This window comes from Myxocyprinus asiaticus, chromosome 19 (assembly GCF_019703515.2).
Source record: "Myxocyprinus asiaticus isolate MX2 ecotype Aquarium Trade chromosome 19, UBuf_Myxa_2, whole genome shotgun sequence".
NCBI lineage: Eukaryota > Metazoa > Chordata > Actinopteri > Cypriniformes > Catostomidae > Myxocyprinus > Myxocyprinus asiaticus.
The window spans coordinates 15,816,826-15,840,391 of NC_059362.1; the positions used below are offsets into that span (position 1 = coordinate 15,816,826).

At 39.3% G+C, this 23,566-nt stretch overlaps 1 protein-coding gene across 6 annotated transcripts in view; it reads left to right on the top strand.

Moving 5' to 3' along the window:
* The window catches only part of LOC127410372 (SUN domain-containing ossification factor-like), an 80,902-nt gene that overhangs the window by 36,035 nt on the left and 21,301 nt on the right, over positions 1 to 23,566 (top strand). For 5 of the 6 annotated variants that reach the window (XM_051645596.1, XM_051645595.1, XM_051645597.1 and 2 more), the window contains 10 exons: positions 6,581 to 6,686; positions 13,023 to 13,148; positions 13,417 to 13,763; positions 14,286 to 14,402; positions 14,788 to 14,941; positions 16,511 to 16,616; positions 20,505 to 20,632; positions 20,871 to 20,938; positions 21,148 to 21,255; positions 21,360 to 21,465. In XM_051645596.1, the coding sequence (XP_051501556.1) occupies positions 6,581 to 6,686; positions 13,023 to 13,148; positions 13,417 to 13,763; positions 14,286 to 14,402; positions 14,788 to 14,941; positions 16,511 to 16,616; positions 20,505 to 20,632; positions 20,871 to 20,938; positions 21,148 to 21,255; positions 21,360 to 21,465 (1,366 nt within the window). The remainder of the gene's footprint in view (positions 1 to 6,580; positions 6,687 to 13,022; positions 13,149 to 13,416; positions 13,764 to 14,285; positions 14,403 to 14,787; positions 14,942 to 16,510; positions 16,617 to 20,504; positions 20,633 to 20,870; positions 20,939 to 21,147; positions 21,256 to 21,359; positions 21,466 to 23,566) is intronic. The other variant, XM_051645598.1, reaches the window with a different exon arrangement.

The window sequence follows — 23,566 nt, forward strand, 5'->3', positions numbered from 1 at the left end:
TGCCTCAATTCGGCGTGGCATGGAGGTGATCAGTTTGTGGCACTGCTGAGGTGGTATGGAAGCCCAGGTTTCTTTGACAGTGGCCTTCAGCTCATCTGCATTTTTTGGTCTCTTGATTCTCATTTTCCTCTTGACAATACCCCATAGATTCTCTATGGGGTTCAGGTCTGGTGAGTTTGCTGGCCAGTCAAGCACACCAACACCATGGTCATTTAACCAACTTTTGGTGCTTTTGGCAGTGTGGGCAGGTGCCAAATCCTGCTGGAAAATGAAATCAGCATCTTTAAAAAGCTGGTCAGCAGAAGGAAGCATGAAGTGCTCCAAAATGTCTTGGTAAACGGGTGCAGTGACTTTGGTTTTCAAAAAATACAATGGACCAACACCAGCAGATGACATTGCACCCCAAATCATCACAGACTGTGGAAACTTAACACTGGACTTCAAGCAACTTGGGCTATGAGCTTCTCCACCCTTCCTCCAGACTCTAGGACCTTGGTTTCCAAATGAAATACAAAACTTGCTCTCATCTGAAAAGAGGACTTTGGACCACTGGGCAACAGTCCAGTTCTTCTTCTCCTTAGCCCAGGTAAGACGCCTCTGACGTTGTCTGTGGTTCAGGAGTGGCTTAACAAGAGGAATACGACAACTGTAGCCAAATTCCTTGACACATCTGTGTGTGGTGGCTCTTGATGCCTTGACCCCAGCCTCAGTCCATTCCTTGTGAAGTTCACCCAAATTCTTGAATCGATTTTGCTTGACAATCATAAGGCTGCGGTTCTCTCGGTTGGTTGTGCATCTTTTTCTTCCACACTTTTTCCTTCCACTCAACTTTCTGTTAACATGCTTGGATACAGCACTCTGTGAACAGCCAGCTTCTTTGGCAATGAATGTTTGTGGCTTACCCTCCTTGTGAAGTGTGTCAATGATTGTCTTCTGGACAACTGTCAGATCAGCAGTCTTCCCCATGATTGTGTAGCCTAGTGAACCAAACTGAGAGACCATTTTGAAGGCTCAGGAAACCTTTGCAGGTGTTTTGAGTTGATTAGCTGATTGGCATGTCACCATATTCTAATTTTTTGAGAGAGTGAATTGGTGGGTTTTTGTTAAATGTGAGCCAAAATCATCACAATTAAAAGAACCAAAGACTTAAACTACTTCAGTCTGTGTGCATTGAATTTATTTAATACACGAGTTTCACAATTTGAGTTTAATTACTGAAATAAATGAACTTTTCCACGACATTCTAATTTATGGAGATGCACCTGTGTGTGTGTGTGTGTGTGTGTGTGTGTATATATACACACACACACACACACACACACACATATATACATACATACACACATTTTGTGAATTGTGGATAATGCTCATTTTCCTTTTTGTGTAAAATCTGTTCACTTTTAATGCTCTCTGATTCTACACTCATAATAATTTTGAGATTTACGCATTTCGATTTCATGACAAAATTCCATCAAATTTAATAGTGTAATCTTAAAAAAAAAAAGAAATTATACAGGTGCCCCCTTTTGCTCTCAAATGTTAGTCTGGAGCCTTGAGTGAGTTTGAATTTTTTCATCTGTCTGCAGTGAGTTTAAGTGAGTTTATGCTAGAAAAAAACAACAGTGTGAAAGAGTGTGATGAATCACTCCATTTGACCTACATTTCATTTTTAGCCTACTTGTAGTTTATTACCTCCTGCTCCACCTCTACCTCTCTACAGCTTGATTCCATTCATAAGTTGAACCATTCATGAACCCTAACTCTGCCGTTTGAAGATAAATCATTGGATAGCCTTTGATAAGTGTGAGGATCACAGTGACATTGAAAAAACTTTAGAAATACAGATAAGCAGAGGTTTTGAAGGCTGTCTTTATTATGAAAAAATGACATAATGCTTGCATCTTCAGAGAGATTGATTTATTGACTACTGGACTACATAGATTGTGTAACTCCAGTTTTGTAATAGTATGTAGCTTAATTCCTCTTCTCTGTAAATAGTTTGGAGCTATAGCGAGTTTGTCTAAACAAGTATTTGTCTCTTCTTGCTGAGGGTTATTGTTTTCCTTTCAAGGATTTATCCAGATTTCTGTTTTGAAAAAATAATGATTGTATTTAACCTGCAGATGTTAAATTATGTCTCAAATATGACTTTAAAAGCTTGAATTGAGACAAATGTATGTAACCAGAGGGTCAGTGGCCATTTTTCACAATTTCAGTTAAAGCAAAGAAGTACAATCTATGCTTTTAATAGGTTTGCTCTCTACAAATGAAAGAGCATTTGCGTGATCTACAGATGAGTTGTAAATAACATTTGCCTTTTAATCTGATAAAAAAAAAAAAGCTTTATTATTGCAAAGTAAACATGAATTTGGTGATTGAGAACTTTAATCTGATTGGTCAGTTGCAGCATTCTGTGGTCAAATACATTTGTATTGTTAGACTTCTTAACTGTATAATTGACAGTCTTCCCAGTCAACCGATTTCTAACAAGTCTGTGCTTGTTTCAGTTCTCTTGTATCACTTTGTGATCTTCTCTCAAAATAAAATAATTTAAACTCAAATCAATATTTTGTGTCCATTTGTTTATTATTTTGTAAGAAGCCATGTAATAAGCGGCATAATGTACAGGCAGCCAGTCTTTATCGCAAAATAAACCTCACAGGGTCCTGATCACCCTGTCTGGATAGACTGTACTTGGGCTACTTGAACGACGGGCATACCTTTGTTGCTCTCAGATTTCCAGTGTCAACTCGCCACTGACACTTCTATAGACGCACTAAATCTTTATGTATGTATGTTCAAGGTTGGACCCATCAATCATTATCTTCTTAAATCCATGTGCATCAGAATGTATGGGACCTGAGTGGAGTAAAAACCTTTTTTGCTGATAATGAAGTGCAGGATCCTATCAGAAGAATTAGTTGGCATTTGTTAATTTTTTACTTAATTTTTTCCCCCCTTTCGCCCCAATTTGGAATGCCCAATTCCCAATGCGCTCTAAGTCCTCGTGGTGGCGTAGTGACTCGCCTCAATCCGGGTGGCGGAGGACGAATCTCAGTTGCCTCTGCATCTGAGACCGTCAATCCGCGCATCTTATCACGTGGCTTGTTGAGCGCGTTACCGCGGAGACATAGCGAGTGTGGAGGCTTCACACTATTCCTTGCGGCATCCAGGCACAACTCGCCACATGCCCCACCGAGAGCAAGAACCACATTATAGCGACCATGAGGAGGTTACCCCATGTGACTTTACCCTTCCGAGTCACTCAGCATGCCCTGGATTCGAACTCATGTCTCCAGGGTGGTAGTCAGCATCAATACTCACTGAGATATCCAGGCCCCCGTTAAGTTTTTACTTTGATGGTTTTACCATTTAGGCCAAGGTGCTGAGAGTGTGCAAAGATGTGCCTGCATGTGTGTTAGGGCTGGACAATTCATCTGATTTTATTTTCAATTATCAACGATTATGAAAACAAGATAATCGAGAGAAAACGATTATTGTGCCGCATTCCGTTTTGCAATGAAACACCCCAGCATTATATCTTTAAAGCATCCTTTATTAAAGTTCAAATAATAAGGAAGCGAATTATGAAAATAAACTCAAAAACTGGCATTTCTCTGTGCAACCAGCGCCGCGTCTGAGTTGTGTGAAATGACCGGGGAAGAGACTGAATCTTCTCCTGGCTAATGCACACTTTGGCACGGGGACGCACACGTTTGCTGCAGCTAGATTATAACATGATGGCTTGCGACGTAGTGAATCATAATACATAAGTATTATCAATCTTATCATGAAGAAAATCGGCAATATGCAGCTCTATTAAGAAGAGAAAGTTTGTTTTTTGTGAGTTAAAGATTGATCAGAGTAAACAAAAGTGAGAGAGTGTAGTCTTAGCTCATTATACACTGGAAAAAAATACGTTTTTGATTAGTCTTGTTTTCCAAAATAATATCTAAAACTCCTTTAAAACAACATACATTTACTTTAGGAGCAATACTGCATAAGAAAAAATTGAACATTGAGAATGTTGAATACAATATTTAATCAGGGATCGACATTAATGCTTGTCTGGGACAAGTGGATTTTTGAAGGGGCAAGTGAAAGAGAATTTTACTTGCCTGACCAGACAAGAAGACTGATTGAAACATCATTAATGAAAAACTAACAGGCTATATTTATGATAGCCTAGGCCTGTGTCACTTATTAGAAAGTTCATATTCTAATTCTGCTGTTGAAAATAATCCAGAGCATGCAATTTTATAATTCGCTAGCGATCTAGTAATAGCTGTGCCCTGTTTGATTGACAGGTGCCGTGTGCTGAACATGTTCCGAAAATGCTCGTGCTAATGCGTGCCTGAACGGTCAAATACATTTGAAAATTATGGCAAAATGCCTGTCTTGGTGAGGGATTCATGTAAACAGAGAGTGATGTCTAAAGTGAACATAAACAGCGGAGAAAAAAGTGGTGTCGGACTTGTAAGTATAAATGTAAGCTAATAGACCTGTTGCTGTCTAGTGTGTCATTATAATAATCAAACAATCATATCAAGAAAACACTCACTGCTCTTAACTGGGTACCTTTAGTAGCTTTAAAAAGTATTAATGTATTATAATCATACAGTAAAGACCAGTAGTAGTTTTATGTTGCATTTCATTCTGAATGTTTACTTGAAACTGCTGTTAAAAACTTTTATGCTGTTGAAAAAAGCACTGAATTATTTGTAATTTCTATATTTGTTCTATTATTTTTAATCTGTTTCTATTCATTGCTGTTTTTTATTGTTATTTTATTACTGACTGTTTATTGGTCTTGAATAATTACTCAAGAACTTGAAACCATTCTTCCATAATTAACAAATTAGTTAAGTGTTATTACTTGTTGTGGTTTTGAAGCTGATATTGAGAATCGTCAAATTTCACTACCGACTACTGAAATTTTGGTATCGTGATAATGTATAGCCTTTATTGTACATGGTACAATCTTGCTGCAATAACATGATGAAAAGATCTCATTCCATAGATGTGTGAGCACCCCTGCTGTTAATGATGGCGATGGAGGCTTTCCTTTATTTATCTACCATATTTAACAAAATAATTATCATATGACAATAGCCTCCTCCCATACCCAATGCAGTTTACATTTCAAGTTCAAGGAATCCACTGTTTAAAAGACAAGTTTAAAAAAAAATAAAATAAATGCATGATGTTTCCAAAGTCAATGAGTAATCGTGTAAAATAATCATGATCTCAATATTTACCAAAATAATCGTGAGTATGATTTTTGCCATAATCAAGCAGCCCTAATGTGTGTAGGTTCTGACTCCTAAATCTTGTCAAGTTGAAGATCTCAAGTTACTGTGTGAGACTATTTGAAATGGAATGCTTATAATGACAATTCCCAGCTGTTCTAAGTCATCTTATAGTTGTCTTTGGAGGGTAGATGCATGGTACAAGATTTTTGCCATAATTTTTCCTCACATGTCGATCTGTGCTGGTTGAATCAGACCAGAGCAGGATTAGGGTGGAGATTAATATGGAATATACTGTTGATTACACTATGAGCATTTTGCTGCCGAGCATTAGTTTGGATACTGTTGTCTGTGCAGTTTGCAATAATTTCCAAACATGGCTTATATTAGATGCTGAAGGGACAGTGTGAGTTTCGCAAGGAGATATGAAAACACTGCTAAAAACACACTGTGTCTCAGGGTATTATGTTTTGCCATGAAAAATCTGTCCAATGATTAACTGCCTTTTTTCATTCACCAAGTTAAATTCTAAACCTACTATAGATTGGGTAATGGTTAGTCAAGCAGAAATTTTTTCAGTGGAGAAGAATTAAACTTGAATTGAATTCTTGTGCCGTGGATAAGAAAATATGCTAACTTTCATAATACATAAGTTACTGTGCTAATAAAGTCTCCTGTGTTCCTTACATACTCTGTATAACTGATCCCATTTGGTCTACACAAAATGAGGCTCTCTTCGAAGATCCTTGCTTTTGGACACGTACTCTGACGTTGCCTTGAACCATGGTGCTCATACTGGTGACGCGAGTTCGAGTCGAGCGGGGTGTGTGACGTCGGCACCAGGGCGGCATATTAAGGGCGGGTTTAAGGGCAACGCTGCAGGGCTATTTACCCGATGGTGGGAATTGAGTTTGGTCTCACTCTTTAAACATGATCTGATGCCATTCATAGAAAAACAATAGGTGAAAATAGGTGTAATCTTGATGCTCCACCACCCGAATTGTTTTGTTTTTTCAGTGCTAATGGAAAAATGTCAGCAAGCCACACATGTAAGGTTGTGTTCTCACGAGGTCTTATGTTCTCTATAGTTGAGAATATTCTCAGCAGGTGTTTGGGAGATGGCCCGTGATTAATGTTGAGACGGTGTGCTGAGTGATTGCTCAATGTTTCTGTCCTCTCTATAGGACAGAGGAGAGCTTTGTATCACATGGCAAAGATGCACTGTCATTTTCTTGGCTGAGATGCTCTTGTATTTTGTGCATAGAGATTGTGTGTCAGCAACTGGTAATTTTAAGTTAATCTTATGTTTGTCTCTGGTCTCTGTATTGCAGGCACTCTGGTCGTCATGTTTATTGTTCAGATGAGATCCCCTCTGGTCCAGGACTCCCTGCACAGGATGACCATTACACAACGCAGGAACCGGGGACTGACGAAAAGGTAACAACAACGACTCTCAATTACCAACTAAATCCACAGCAAACTAAACGCCTTATACTTACCCCCAAAATAGTCAAATCAATCATTAAAAGATCAAGTCAATGTAACCTACACCAACCACATGTAGACTAATAAACATCAGCATATAAGCTATTTTACAAACCATATTTGCACACAAATCAAATCAAATTAGAATAGGTAAATGGAAAAATAAGTGCATTTTGGATTGCTAACTGGGGGCCAAAAGAAGATAATTTTAAGTCGCATTACTCATTTAAACAACACAGTGAGGACATTAAGACATCAACGCATCATTTTCTGTTTCAGCATGCATTTCTGTAAATTGTTTTGAAACAATGTTGTACAAATAAAAATGATGACTATTTTAATACAAGACTCCATCTGTCTAATATTTATATTTAAATAATTTATCATGGAGTCGATTTTGTGGATTTCTAAGATTTTTTTTTGCTGTAAAGAGCGCTTCACGAGAGACGGGTGAGTGAATTTATTGTGTTGGAGATGTAACTTTACTCAGCTGATTGCTAACAGATACTGAACCAATCTGTTACCCAGAATAAAACCTGCTACTGAAAAGTTTAGTTGTGGAGCTTAAGTTACTATGTCGATGAACACCGGTAAAGGCAGACCCACATTCATGGTACCTAAAACCCAGGGTTGATGCAAACCAAACTAAAAACGTACCTGGCGAGCCACTTAAACCGGCTTTATGGTACAGGCCCCAGATCTACAGCCGAAAAATGAAGCCTGTTAAAAACGGAGCATATTAAACACTTTGGAACAGTAAACACAATACCTCCAGATTAATATTCGATTCATTAAAGCATGACAACCAATATAAACTTCAACAATCACACCAGAAAACATATCCAAGCATTTTAGCAAAGTAAACAACTTTGCCAAACAGTTAACAGTTAAACATCCACCCGGAGATTAGGGATGCTGCAATTATGTCACGGTTAATTTAACCGTAATAGTTTAGAATCCAAGGTTAAAAACCGTGAAATGCTTTATGCGTGGCAAAAATATTATAAATAATGTATAAATATATAATATAAAAATACTTTTTCGTAAGATTTTGTAAGCCTAAATGTGAAAACTTTTGTGCCTGTGTGGGTACTGGAGCTGTTTCTATGGTTGTGGACAGTGGCCACGTGGTGCTTGATGGCCAGGTGTCACAAACTGAACGTGGATTTTCAATTCACGTGAAACTGTAAGCTTAAACTGTGAAGCTTAAACACACGGATTCCAAAATATAACCAAGGAATTCGATCTACCAGACTCAAATTCATCGAAAAAGCAACTTAAATCGGCTGTTTGGGAGCATTTAAATGACTGACTGAAGACGACGGGTGTAAAACAAGCAGACAGAAGTCCTAGAAAGACACACATTCTACAAATGGGACGGGATGCTTCACTAGTCGTACAACATTAAACTTACTAGTTTGTTATTTTGTTGTGGTGATTTTAAAGTGATGAATTAAAGATGCCACTTTTTGTAATGTTTAAGCGTGCTGACAGCGCACGGTGCGTTTGTGTGTAACACAGCTCAATAGAAAGGAGGCGGCGAGAATCGGCTTAACGATATAAATAATATTTTAATAATAAACTGAATCAAAAAACAAACACACACAGGTGTTGGACAGCTGTCCGTAACACTCTCTCTGTCGCGCTGCCGTCTCCAGTCGGCTTTTATCCCTCTCGGGCTAATCAGCCCAATTAGGGGCCGGGTGTGCGGGATCACGACCCGGCCCTGCCTTCCGCCCTGCACATTCCTCCCCCGTTCTCTCAGGCCGGGGAGCACCCGGCATGACGTACATCCCTTACGTGCCTTGCGCCCTGTTTGCTGGCAGGTCATCCCTGTCTACCTGGATCAGGGGAGGGGACAAGGGGAGGGAAACAAAAAAAAAGGTGGCACCTACACGCCGTAACGGCGATCGTGCCAAATGAACAAAACATTTAAAAAGAGAGGGAAAAGGCCAACACGGAATGGCAGCGGGAGAGAGAGAAAAAAAATAAAAATTTACTTGCCGGTTCTCCAATACTCCGATTCGGCCACTCCTCCACCCTCTAGTGGACGACAGCCGCGACTCCCTGGGTGGATTGGAGGCAGTCCTCCGGCCCCTGGCGGATGGAACGCCCCACCACGTTCGCCCCTGGCAGCAGTAACTGCTCCAGGCGGTTGGTTGGGAGCCCCTCCTCCCCTCCAGGCGGCCGGGCTCCTCCGTCCTCTGGCGGATGGCCGCGGCTGCTCCTTTGGGGTGGATGGTAGTGGCGAGAACTCTACTACGGCGCATCCCTCCTCCTTCCCGGGTTTTCGGCACCAGTGTAACACAGTTCAATGGAAAGGATAAGGCGAGAACCGGCTTAACGATATAAATAATATTTTAATAATAAACTGAATAAAAAGAACAACACACACAGGTGTCGGACAGCTGTCCGTAACACTCTCTCTGTCACACTGCCGTCTCCAGTTGGCCTTTATCCCTCTCGGGCTAATCAGCCCAATTAGGGGCTGGGTGTGCGGAATCACGACCCGGCCCCGCCCTCCGCCCTGCCACAGTGTGTAATTACTATCAGCGAGTAATTTTTTTTTTTTTTTTTTGTGTGTATTTATCAGTTTTCTTATTGTAGGGCTGCCCTTAGCGTCCACATTTCCCCCAGAAATACGTCCACTTAGACGTTCAGTTTTGAAATTATATGCATTTTTTGCATCAGTGCTGTTGCATAATAAGAAAATGTGCAAATAATCATAAAACCGGTTAACCGTGAAGTTTTTTTTTTTTCTCAGATGGTAATCTAACCATTAAAAACTCACCGCAGCATCCCTACTGGAGACTGTCTTGCCACTGCTTTCCTGAACTGCAACTGACTGAGCCGCCATAGCTTTTCCAGCCGGCTTTCCTTTTCTGAGCTTACAGACATGGCGTAAACACAAGGATGAAGCCGACCCCACAGATCAAAATAAAAAACATTTCATTATTAAAATTCATTATTGGAGGCTTACTGTAGTGAATCGGGGTGGGACAAGGACAGGGTTTTGAACACAGATTTTTTTAAGTACTCACTGAATAATGGACTTTTGTTAAGGGTAACCAAAGAAATCTTACATAGAGCAGCTTTAAAAGGTCATGTAAATGACTGAAATCGCACCAGTCCATTTTTTACGAAGTCGGACTAACAGATCTAGATAATATGATTGTAGCCCGGCTTTGTCCAGCATGCTTTGAAAGACAGAGGTGATGCACGACGTGTATTACTGGCACTTCCACAGGTGATGTCCTGTCTTCAAATATTGGATTACTCATTGTGTCATGTATACTTGGACAGACTGTAGCTCGACTACGCAAAATCCTGCAGTAGCTCTATTAGAATTGCGCATGTAAACGTACTGAATGAACTTCTACAAGTTCATCTTGAACCTGTAAGAATCTGAGACCCCAAAACAAGCCCAATAAAAACGTCTTGTAGTCCTTGTCCTATTAAGTCACTGAGCTAATGCCTTTCACACCTGTGAGATTTAATTATTTTTGGTGAAAGGGTCACATTTTGACTTTTTCAGAAGGGGGTTTGCTTAGCTGTTGCGTAAGTCTGTTCCTGAATGGTCCCTGAAGTTGTGCAACAGTTCTCCCTGAACTGTTGCACAATGAACAGGCTGTAGTTAGCATTTTGTCTATCAACAGAGTAATCTATAAAGGCACTTACTATCAGGGGCCCCAACAAAGACCTCTCCTCTGAGAAAGAGATTGTGTAACCTGTAGGGGTGTGGAGTCTTCTGGTTACTCATATTTCTCAGTATTAGTGACTGACTGACTAATCCCACTTAAGCTAATGTTAGCATGCTGTCTTTAAAGTTCATGAAGAGACAGGATGCTCAGTTGAAGTATTTATGGTCAATCTGTAAACTTGTCCTGTTTGAATACCAGCACATTTTAAATTTCCCCCTCACCCTCTTGCAGTCAGAAATGTTGTTTTTGTTTTCTTGCCAAACTTGTGTGATAGCTGTTTGCCCTTGAAAACACATCTCTTTCACCTCCAAAGCAGCGAAGCCTGTTCTGTCAACCTAATGTTAAATGAATAGTATGTCATCTTTTATTCACCCTCTTGTCGTTTCAAACTTGTATGACTTTCTTTCTTCAGGAGAACACAAAAGGAGATGTCAGGCAGAATATATATGCTGCACTTTTTCGTACAATTAAAGCATATTAGCTCCAAAAATGACTAAAAGCACCATAAAAGTGGGAGATTTTAAGTATATAACTACTTAAGTTTTAGTCTATTTCTCATACAAAGTATGGCTTCAGACGTCTCATAGGAATGTAGTATATGGTCTACTTTTCATTTTTTGGTTGAGTAATCTTGAAATGAATATGTAAATGTTTTAATCTTGTATTAAGATTTTCTGCTTGAAATTGGTTCAAATAAAGCAGTCGAAAGCTTTGTTTTTCTTCTGGCTTAATATGCTGTATGTTGTCTAAACTGAATTTTGTTCCTATATTCAGTTATTACTATAGATTAGAGGTTGACCGAAAGTGGATTTTGCTGGTACCGATAACTAAGCTGATGGAAAAGGCAGATAACTGATCGGCCGATTAATTTTTAAAATAGATTTTTTAAATGTAATAATAATAATAATAATAATAATAATAATTTTGGTCTTTCCTTTCTGACGGCACAGACATAGAGGCAATAAGAGTCCAAAATTAATAAAATCCCAGATGTAGTTTATTGTGCAACCAAAGTCTCAATAATAGCCACAACAAAAAAAAAAACAAGATTTGGTGCATTACGCATGTGGGAATTTTAACCATGAAAAAGCCTGAAATACACCAGGGACTCTTATTTTGCAATGTCTGTGCTTCCAGCTCACATAAACACATAAGGGAAACAAAATGTACATATACAATCTACAATGTATTACTATATAAACACTGTAAAGTAAAAATGGTCATACAGTATATTCTAATAAATACTTTATGAGCAGTAATTCATCAACAGTTGATCATCATTCATTTATAGGTGATCAATAGCGATTGCTCATCATAATTGTCCAGTATTCCGGTATTATATTAAAACAGACTTGTCATTTTCTTTAGTAGGCACACCGTCAAAATCAACATGAACATTAACTTATTTTAATGTTCATAATTATTATCTTTGGAGTGCTAATTTTTATAACCTTACTGAAAAAATGAAATAAAAATGCACCCCCTCCACGCAGAGTTGGTGATTGTTTTTTATTTTACCTGTAGAGGCTGCTGATACACTGTAGAACTAATCGGTTATCGGATAAAGACTATGTCGATAGTTGCGGATAACCGATAAAAGTGCAAAAAAGTGGTATAAATCGGTCGACATCTACTGCAGATTTGAGACAGTCTGCCTTTTTGCTGTGGTTGATCTCCATGTTTGACCTCTTAACTAGGGATGCACCGAAATTTTGGCATAAAATGCTTTTTTCGGTTTTCTGCCGAAAGATAAAAAAAGGCTGAAAATTTTAACGTAAAAAAAAAAAAAACTCACATGGAGAAAAAGCATTGTTTATTTTGCACTTTAAATTCCACATCCCCAGAATTAAAGTAATCACTTTGTTGGTAATTAGTGCATTTAATAAAGAGCATTTTCCAGTGCTCTTATTATGTTCTTTACTGTCAAGCTCCAATATGACATTAAAAAAGCATAAAAGCACCATTTAAAGTAGTCCATATGACTCGTACATTGTATTCAAAGTCTCTTGAAGCCATACAGTAGCTTTGTGAATTGCAAAGGATGCGTTAAATAAGTAAATATAGGGTCTGCATGCGCAGTGCGTTTCTGTGTCAACACACACAGCATGCGCAGGGCTAATGATGGGCTCATGATGATGCGCTGCTTCCTAGAGTGTTTGCCAAAACAAAAACAAAAGGTCCACACAATGTAAAAAAAAAATGTGTGCCAATCGAACTGGCTTCATGTTCACTGAAGATTTTCACTGGAATTACCGTTACTTTTTCTACTACAATACCCAGTAGAGTAGTAAACAAAAATGGCTTTCTTAATAGTCTACACATTTTTTTTTTCTCTCTCTCTTTCTACAACTACATGTCATTTTAAATTAAAGTAGACAATATGGTGTCAATGCATCCCTAATTATAACATTTAGAATTTGTTAAATTATTCTAAACAAAGTCTAAGTTTTCAGATTCAGTTTTCTGACCAGTACGTCCAGAAGTTTCGACCAAGAATTTTCATTTCGGTGCATCACTACTCCTAACCTTTTATTTTACTTTATTTAGACATGAAAAGGTCATTTGAAACATTGTTTTCCTCTTTTAGGTTGAAGAGGAAAGGACGGCACACACTCAGTCATCATATGACGTGGGGCTGGAGACAGAGAAGGCAACATTAAAAGAAGCCTCATTGTACTCACAAGACTCCCCACAAGAAGAGAAGCACAAACAGGTGCCCTCACAATCCAACCATCATATCTGTTCTCTCGCTGACAGTTTTCTGTGTACTTTAACTTGCAAACGTTCCATATCTCAGCCTTACCTCTAACCTTGAATGTCACCCACACGTCTGACTTGCGTCAAATATCTGCCTTGGCACCTTTTAATCTTTGACAGTTTGTTAGTATAGTGTTTTACAACAGTTATGTCCAGCAATGCAGTCTCTCTCGTCTTCTGTTGCTTAATTGCTAATGTGTTTATCTGTTTTTCTGTTGTTTTAGACTGTGAATCTAGAGGAGCTGGTGGAGGAGGCTCAGATTAATCATGAATCGGTTCTTCTTGAGCTAGAACAACAACAGGAGCAGCAACCAGAACCCCAGAACACCCAACAACCAGACCAACCAACAACACCCACACTCACACATCCCCAAACACCTACTTCACACCAACCCCAGCCAGACTCTGAAGCTCCACAGACCACTGCCACAGAGGACCAGGCTGTCCATGCCTCCTCTGCTCTAACCCTTCCCCAGACCGACCAACAGGCTGAAGAGCCCTCTGGACCTGCTGCTGATCTCCAGAGGAGCACAGATTCAGTCTCATCTACCTCCTCCGAGAGCGCCTCCAGGTGATTACATTGACACCAGTGTGGGAGAAAGGGGGAGGTGGTTGACTGTTTGACATTTGTCTTATTGTCATTCCATTTCTCTATTTTATTTTTCACCATTATCCCTTTATTCAGCTTTCTTTTGATTTGATTTTCTTTTCAATTCATTGTTGCATTGATTTGCCTACTTGTGGGCCCGTTTCTGCATCTGAACTTTGAAATCGAGTCCGTCACAACATATATTTAGTGCTTCATGGACTTCAGATTGGACCTGCTTTGGAGTTTTTCACTAGAAGCTTTTCAGTAGTCCATTATGGCTTGTTTTCACTGGAGTGCTTATGAATCTACTGTTTCAACAAGGACCACAAAGCCAATGTCGGCCTGTAATTGACTAGATAGACCTTTTTAATGTAATAATCCTGGACAACAGGAACCATCTTCAGAGCTCTGGACAAATCAGTCCTGCTTCTAGTGAATCCTGATTCTCTCTATTATGTCTTTTCTCACTCTCTCGGTAAATGGCATATGATTTCTTTCCTTCAGTGGACTAGATGTTCCCCGTGATGGTGCCTCTGTAGAGAACTCTAGTGCCAGTCAGTGTGAGGTGGGCTCTGTGCCCCACTTCAGCCAACCCTTGCCCCTTGGCAACACGCCCACCAGGTGAGTACCGAGCACCTGACAGGTAAACGGCAGCTAACAAAGCAGGTTACATGGTAACGTTATGATAAAGAGCTCGAGTAACATCAGGTGACCTCTTAACTGCTGGATAACCACGTAACGGAGCTGCTTCAGGCACATCAAGCCTCGTCTTCTGGCCTTGCACTGTTTTTTTTTTCTGTTTTTTTTAATTGCTTTTCATCTTTTTTGTCTGTTTGTTTTATCATTCTTTAATTTATTCCTTTCCCATTGGCCATGATGCACTTTAATTCAGTGCTTATCATTTAAGTGAACAAAGATATTTTTAATTATTGTCTCAGTAGGTATCCCCTTACGTCTCTCCATACCTCCACCTTCTCTTTGTCTCTCTCTGTCCTGCTCTCTTTAGTTTTGTGGAGGAACTTGCGGAGAATAAGTCTGGCATGTTGGGACAGAGCACGGAGACCATTGCTGACCCGACTGCCTCACTATTCCCGAGTGAGCTGGATCTCACAGAGCTGGAGCCAACAGCCAACATCCCTATACCTCGAGAGCAACCACAGGTACACCGAAACGGCAGTCTTATTCATCATTGCAAATTAATGACTAATGGGCAACTTAAAGAAAACCTCAGTCTGTCTGTCTATAAAGGCTAAAGTATACGTCGTTTTCTAGATTTCTGTGCCACAAGCAGCACTAAACGTAATTGCAAAATGAAAAAAAGCTGCTTTCCCCATACTCTTTTACCGTATTCCATTGGTCGCCCAAACAGGTAACTTCTGGCCCAAATTTAGGCCACTGGTAGAGTCAGTGTTGCAATGTTGCACCAATCATACAAACGGAGTAATGCTGAAAAAAGTATTTTAACATTGGACATATTACCTTGAATCTCAGTGTTTTGAAGCATTTTACACACCAGTGTTTCATGTTATTTGTGCAGTTTCCACCCTCTAGTGTTTTTCTCCGTGCCTTTTCCCCCCTTATGCACAGAATGAATGGATTTGTATTTGATTACCACTCAGCCTGTCCTCACCCCGCTTTTAGAGATCCACAGAGCTGAAAAATTCCCTCCTCTCTCATAAAGCTACTGCATCACATACACCCGAAATGAAAAGAAGTAGAGGGAGGGGAGAGAGAAAAAGAGGGACGACTGAAGCCCAAAGTATAATTTGGTCGGAGGCAAACGCTACATGTCTGCTCACTGGACGCATGACGCAAATTCGTCATCAGCAGAGTGCTCGACACTGAACACGTGCAGCTCGATTTTTCTAACCGCGCGTACTCTGAACACGCAGTATACGCATGTGCCTGTAATTATTTGCACTTAATTAGTGGGTTCACAAGAAGGCAAAACTCACAGTTGAGTCGTTGCTGCCACAAAGAAGTGCTAGAAGAAGATGTAATCGCCACTAAACAAGATGTAATCACCGCTAAACAACAGACGACGAATGTTGAAACATCAACATTGTATGTGCATGTCAAGAGCGCATATGTGAGGAGGTCAGGAGACCTGTGCACGTCAGTATCTCACAGCAGTCGTAGCGTGCATGTGCCAGCCGCCTGTGAATGCGCGCAGTCAAATGGAGTATACTTTGAAAGGCTGAGCGTTCGATCATTATCATAGTGATCTAATCATAGTGAATGTGACGTACACAAAATTGCTGAAATTAAATAAACACTACACATTGTATGCTATATTTACAACACTCTACAGTAGGGTTCTGTGTGTTAGCGTTAGTTAATGAACAGTTAATACAAGCTGACAATAGTTAACAAACTAACAAGGAAAATAATTTTTACAACCCTGTTATAAAGTTTTACCCAATATTAATCAAAATTCACTAAAACATTTGAAAACAAAATGTTTATAATCAATTGACAAAGCTGTTGGTAGATTTTGGAATTGTTACACTAGCGAGCAGTCATGCAGGCATGTTTATTGTCCAATGCTGATAATCCCAAAATGCCCAAATATTGGCTCAAATATCACTGCTACACAAACCTATGCACCTTTGGCTCTGTTTGACTTGTTTTTAATCCAAATGGACCTCATTACCGCATGAATAGTTTTAAAAGTGTGAAAGGGTGGATTGTAATTTGGTCACATGGGTTTGCTGCTTTTGTTTTTGCAGGCAGTGGACCATGATGGAGTGATAGTCCCTCCTGTAACCTCTAAAGAGGACATCCCCACCTTCGATGAGTGGAAGAAGAAAGTGATGGAAGTGGAGGAAAAGAAAAGTAAGAGATGAGACACAAGCACACTCTTACAGCTGAATGTTCATCAGTGCATCGTTGCATGCAAGGCTGCTCCCGTGTTTCTTCTGCATCAACACACACTCACACGCACTTGCTTTAGGAAACACTTCGGCTTGATTTCACAGAGTAGTCTTTGTCTTTTTGTATCTCTTTCCTTTCCATGCATTTCAATGCTTTTTCTTTGTCCTATTATAAACACCCTACAATTTGTCAGTTCTGTGACACCAGGAAACAGCATGCACAGTGATTGTTGCATAACCTTGCATGCACACGTGCAGGCTTCTGTAATAGACTGCATCAGTCCAATGAAATAAAAGTAACAAAAATCTAAGCTCACGCCCCAGGCCACCAGAACAATTTAACCTCATGAGACCCAAGCGTGACTGCTGTGTGCATTTTCCATGTTCCTTTTGGATTTGTAACTAGTAGCACCTAATAAATATGCAAATAAATATATATTTTTTCTAGACCAAATAGAAAAATTGATGGCAACATATGTGGACAGTGGGACTAAGTTGTAACATTTTATATAATACCAAGTTATAGAAAGTCAGTTTAATTTTTATCAAATTGTTTGTTTCCAGGAGTGTTGGTTATTCATGTTTTTGAGATGTTACAGACATTACTTCAGAAATTAGCATAATCAATTCTGATTCAAAGTAATGGCCAGCATCATCCGATCACTGCCAACAATGAGCACATTTACATGCACATTCTTACACTGACTATACATAATAAGCCTACAACGTGTATGGTAATTGTGGCAGCAGGGGCGTGGTCAAGCATCTCTCCCCGACTGCTGGCGGTGTGGCTCTTTTTAAGCTGCTCTCCCGTGCTCACTGAAATTAGAGACAGGTGTTAAACATAATTTAGCTCAGGTATAAGCGCCCTTACCGCTTCCCCTCTCTCTGGAGAGATGCTTGACCACGCCCCCGCTGCCACAGTAATGTAAACGCAATAAACGGCATTCCTTTATCAGTGTAAATTCATAAACGGCATAAGCATAGACTGGTCGACATGGGTAGATTTTTGCCCATTACACCAATTTCGCATGCCATGTAAACTAGCAGTGTTCTCACCGGCTTATCCAATGTGCACACGTGCGGAGCGCATGTCTCTTCACGGTTTGACATCAAAAGAGAGAATAATGCAATTATTTAAAATCTCATGTAAACACTGTTTTCTTGCTTTGTCAGATTTTTTTAAATAAGCTGCTTTTTTGGGAGTAATTAGTGCATTGGTGTGCATGTAAACGTGCTCAATGTTAAAATAAAATTATACATTATAGGATAAATTCTGAATCTATGTACTGATTACCATTGTTCCATGTCTGCCAAACATGTTGAGTAATCCAAACATCATCTGCAGCCTGAAACTGAACTTTTGGTTGGATTTTTGGAGTGAATGCACTTAGCTGCATAGGAAAGCAATAGGATGCTCCCTTGCTCCCTATGTAGTGAATGACTTAACCTCCAGTGTGCTGTCTGTCTGCACTGGTCTCAGAACAGTTTGAAATGCACCTTATTTTCAACCTAACTCCATTTAAAGGCCAAAACTTTTCAGCTTATGGATGAACCCATCGATTCTCAATGGGATAATTCACAGTAAATATAGGATTTCCAAGGAAAAAATGCATACACACTAGTGTACATTGTGTTTAGCAGCATGGCGTTTTGTGATAAATTGCTCAAATGTTAAAAATGGCATATCAGATTGTAACTAATATTTTGACTCAAACAGGTTTCAATGTAAAAACTTAATTAGGTTTCTTACCAGAAGTAGTTTTGTTGGCATTTTTCCCAAAGACACACTCTGCTGTGATCAGCGCCATGTTGTTTTGTCACATGACTCCATATGTCAACATTTTAGCCCTTTACTGACAGCATAGAGTCTTCGGAGTCGTCTTTAAATTATGCGTTGCGTATAGCGAGCCAAAATACAGCGTCCACGCATGTGGGTTTGCACGAAAAATGAAAATTCTGTCATCATTTACTCACCCTCGTGTTGTTGCAAACTTGACTTTTTTTTTCTCTGTGGAACACAAAAGGACATGTTAGGGAGAATGTCCTCAATCACCATTTATTTTTATCACATCTTTTTTCTATGCAATGAAACTGAATGGTGACTGAGGCTAACATCTCCTTTTGTGTTCCTCAGAAGAAATGAAGTCGTGTGTTTGGAGCAACAATGTTTAGTGAATATGTATATTTTTGAGTGAACTATCATTTTAACTCTTGCTTTAGATCATCAGGATTTTCTCAGCTGGATGTGTGCTTTCTCTGAATGTGAAGCCAACAAATTACCACATCCTCTATTGTCTCGACAAGCACTAGCTAATAGCAGGTGTGTTAATTGACCTTGATTAGCATTAATTAGTGGGTGCTGTAAACCCAGTTACACTAGAGAGCTCTCAAAGAGCTACCAGCTCAAAGACCATGGAAATTTAATGAGTTCACATGAGGCTAAGGTGGTCTGCGCAAAACAGTTGACGCAGTATTGTATGATACATTTCCTTAAAGGGGCATTCAGTAGTTCTCTAGCTAGCGTTAGCATTGCTCTTCTTCGTGTACTTTAAGTACTGATGTTACAGTGGTGTTAGACGCTATACTGCCATCTTTCGACGTGGATCAGCATGATTGTCTCTGCTGCCCCATCAGCTTTGGAATAACATTTGCATCTGGAAAATGTCAGTGTTTGAGGTAATTTCTAAAGTTATTTATTACTACTATAATATAATTGCTTTGCCTAAAAATGAACGTCAGAAATCAATTGAACATGCTTCTACTGTTAAGGACAGATTATTATTGTACCTCATATCAATAATCTTTGGAAGTTATTACCTTTATTAGAGAACTGCTTAGCATAAAATGAACATCATTATCTAGTGATGCAGAATGTCAAGGTAAAGGAAAGTTTAGAATTGTTTTTGATGATCAAATTTAGTATGTCCATGAATATAGTTTTTGACTAACTCGTTTTGTTTCCAAGCAACCAAGGTCATGGTTAACACAAAATCTGCTACAATCGCTGTGCCAAGCTACTTTGCACTAAACGAATGAAGACATAGATGTCTTACCGTTACTGATGTTTACTCTAGTTTTTTGCCGATCTCCCGTTATACTCAACTGCTAAAACACGATAAATAAGTATTTTTCATTGTGTTCTTTTCGCTCTTCGCATCACCAAACAACAAAACTGTGTGCTAAATAAGCATAGCCATGCATATCTACATAGGTGGCAGCCAGTGAGCACAAGGATCCTCTTCTTCGACGTTTAGTGAAACACCGTGGGTCATGTGATTTCAACATGGCGAAACACACTGAAAGGGGTGACCCGCACCATGTATAATAAAGCACTTTTTATAGAGTACAGTCTTCATCTCATGTGAGTGTACACCATTCAGATCAAACTTCACAAAAACACCAATTAATTCGTTAATGTGTAAAACTTTTTAAATTGGCTCCAAACTACCGAATGCACCTTTTAATATGTTGGGTCAGGATTTGTGCTATTTGTAGCCTGGGCTGCTTGACCTTGAAAGTTCTCAAAAAGCGAAAAGAGAAAAACAAATTTGTTAAATCAAATCAAAATAACCTAATTACTTCTCTTAGAGAACGACACATATAAGTTGCGTCTTCAGGTCACAGGTTGCTTCTTCGAGTCCGTGATTACATACATTTACGCTGTACCTTGCATGCATACATCGATATAAGTTGTTCTTTTGAAGGTTTTACATAGATAGTTGACAGGTAAACATACCAACCCCTTCTATGTATATCTCACACAGAAGATATTCAAATACTAAACCAACATGTTTCATGCTTTGGAAATGTCATAAATAACCTATATAACCTGTTTTGTTGGTTTCAGGTCAGTCTTTGCACACGTCATCAAATGGCAGTCCTCATCCAGTCAAAAAGGTCCAAAAGAATTTCAAGAATAACTACGCTTCAGTGGAGTGTGGGGCCAAAATCCTCTCAGCTAACAATGAGGCCAAGGTACAGCTCAGAGGAGAGCACAATAGCATATGGGCTTAAGAGAAAGATGGACATAATAGGGCAGTTATTCATTTCAGCGTTACAGTTCCTGCATCAGGAATGTTCCTGGTAATTTTGCTGTAACTACCTCTATTTAGCCAGTTGTATTTCAGCTCTGCCCTGCCAGCCTTTGTGATTGTCTAACGTGTGTGTGTGTGTGTGTGTGTGTGTGTGTGTGTGTGTGTGTGTCTGTGTTTAGACCACATCTGCCATCCTGATGGAGAATATGGATCTGTACATGCTGAACCCCTGCAGTACTAAGATCTGGTGAGTCACAGCAGATAAAGAGAGATGGACTGCAGCAGCTGCAGAGAGATAATACATACATGCAATTATTAAGAGTCTGTTTTCCTCTTTTTGTAAATAGATTTTATATTCAGGCAGTGCTGTCTCTTCAAAGCAGTTCTTGTTGTGTCAGTGTAATTTAATATATTATTTGCGCTCTCTCTTTTTCTTCTGCCAACCTGCACATCCAGGTTTGTTATTGAGCTCTGTGAGCCAATCCAGGTGAAGCAGCTGGACATTGCAAATTTTGAGCTGTTCTCTTCAACACCGAAAGATTTCCTAGTGTCCATCAGTGACCGGTAAGAACATGCACAAACATGTACAGAGTGAAAATCTGACTGGGCATTAGAAGATATACAAACACCGGCATAACTTCATCACACTTCTCTTTTCTATACCTCAGGTATCCAACCAATAAGTGGATCAAGCTGGGCACCTTTCACGCTCGTGATGAACGCACAGTACAGAGCTTTCCTCTAGATGAGCAACTTTATGCCAAATATGTCAAGGTAAAGGGGGAGCAGTATTTCACTAAATCTGTTTCACTAAAAGAAATGTAAATCACAGTGCAAGGACTTCTGGCAATACAGTTGAGTGATGACTCCTATCATGAACTATAACGAAATGGTTTATTAACATGAACGGTCAGAAACTGTCTGAATTCTTTCAGTAAAATAAGTTGGACTCCCCAAGTTATTTTAGGAGGTTGCTTTTCATTTTTTTTCCTGCTCACTTGGTTGAATAGTCGTGCGCCCAGTGCAATGTGACATTTTGTCACACTACACGGAAAGCAACAGAATTTATATTGGAGGTAAAATACTCTTACTTGTGATCATCATTTAATGTTTAAGCAACCTTTAGAGTTGCTTAAAAGTTGCCAATTGTAATATATGTAACAGCATTTTCACGGAGAGGCTCAGATTCAAAGAGTTCATGTAGTGGAGTCATTAACCAAACTTTCCTGTCATTTAGCTAATAGTTTCTTTGTATAACACAGGGATGCAGACTACTCAACTTTTGGCTAAATTCACCTTTTTTGAAGCTAATTTGTCCAATTGTTTGTACAATTTTACTTGAAATGGGTTAGACATAACGCACACCTAACACATTTCATCTAAATGTATTAAACTGTTCACTCAAGAGCAGCAGCGCCATAAACTATCAAAAAGCCATGACATTTGAAACATTCATGAATGAAACTAGTTACTTGCGGTTTTGCGGTCAGCTCCAATAGTGTTTTAACTGCCCCATCCTTCAATAACAGTTCCTTTGCAAAGCATGAATCATATTGTGACTGATTCTCAAGCAATCCAAGCTGATATGAGTTGAGAAAACATACAATCCACAAAGTTTTTTCAAACGTAATGCACACAAACGCATTACGATCCATGGTAAAACACGCATATAATCCTGCACTGACATGATCATGCTCTTTTCATGATGTTGGGGTGCTTTAACAGGCCAAAGTACAGACGCTGATCTTCACAGGCACGACATCTCGCATCTCCCGTGTCTGTTTACATACAGGATAACATGCACTTCTCTCAGCCAGCGGCTAAGCAGTTGAATGAACCAGAACAGATGCGTTTGTAAAAGTTGTGCTTGTACCGCTCTTAAAAAGCGGCATACTTCGCCCCGGAAACTCATCAAAACGATCAAAGATGTCCATCTAGTGCATGTTTACATAGAACAACAATTAAAAATAGCGCAGATGGGAGTAAAAGCGCATCCTGGACTCGTTTATACTCAACAGCGAGACACAGATTGGGAGTCTCATTTTAAGAGACATAACTTGACATTGCGTCTTTTGAAAGCGTGATAATGGTCAAAGCATTTTGTCTAGTGCATGTTTATATAGAAAAAAAACATTAAGGAAGGTTTTCCTGTAAATAAATGCTCTTTTTATTGAGGAGGAAGGATTGTGTTCTCAAACTTTACAGTATGTTTTTGTAGTAGAACGACTGCTTATATTTCGCAGGGTTCCTGCAGATCCTTAAAAAGTCTTGATGTCTTAAATTCAGTTTTTCCAAATTTAAGGTAATAAAAAGTCTTAAATGACACAAAAGTCTTTTTTTATTTTTTTTTAAAGAGATCTTACATTTGGGGGCGGAAAGACAGGAAACGTGATATGCCCTAATGTGATTATCAAACTTCAAATGAATACAAGCTAATTAAATAAATGTATGCGGTGTGTCCTTCAAAGTGAAAACGTGGCACTGTATTTTCTCCAAGCACGTGGGGGCTTGCGAGTGTTTTCAGCTGTTACAGAGCAGTTCGCAATCATTAAGCCATATCGGACATTTATGACAAGCTATGTCTAATGATCAACTGTTGATGATGATGATGTAGTGTTGATGAAATATGACAATGTGTACTTTAGTTGTTTATATTGTAATACGTTGTAGATTATTGTAGGAGTGCACATTTTATTTCCCTTATTTATTTGAATGAGCAACTGAAAGCATGAAGTGCAAACATTTCAAAATAAGAGTCCCCCATGTATTTCAAAGTTAAAGTGCCTTTAAAGTTAAACGTTCCACGCTATGAATCAAATCTGCCCCCCAACCATAAAGTGCATCTGGAATTTTATTAAATTTGGACTCTTGTAGC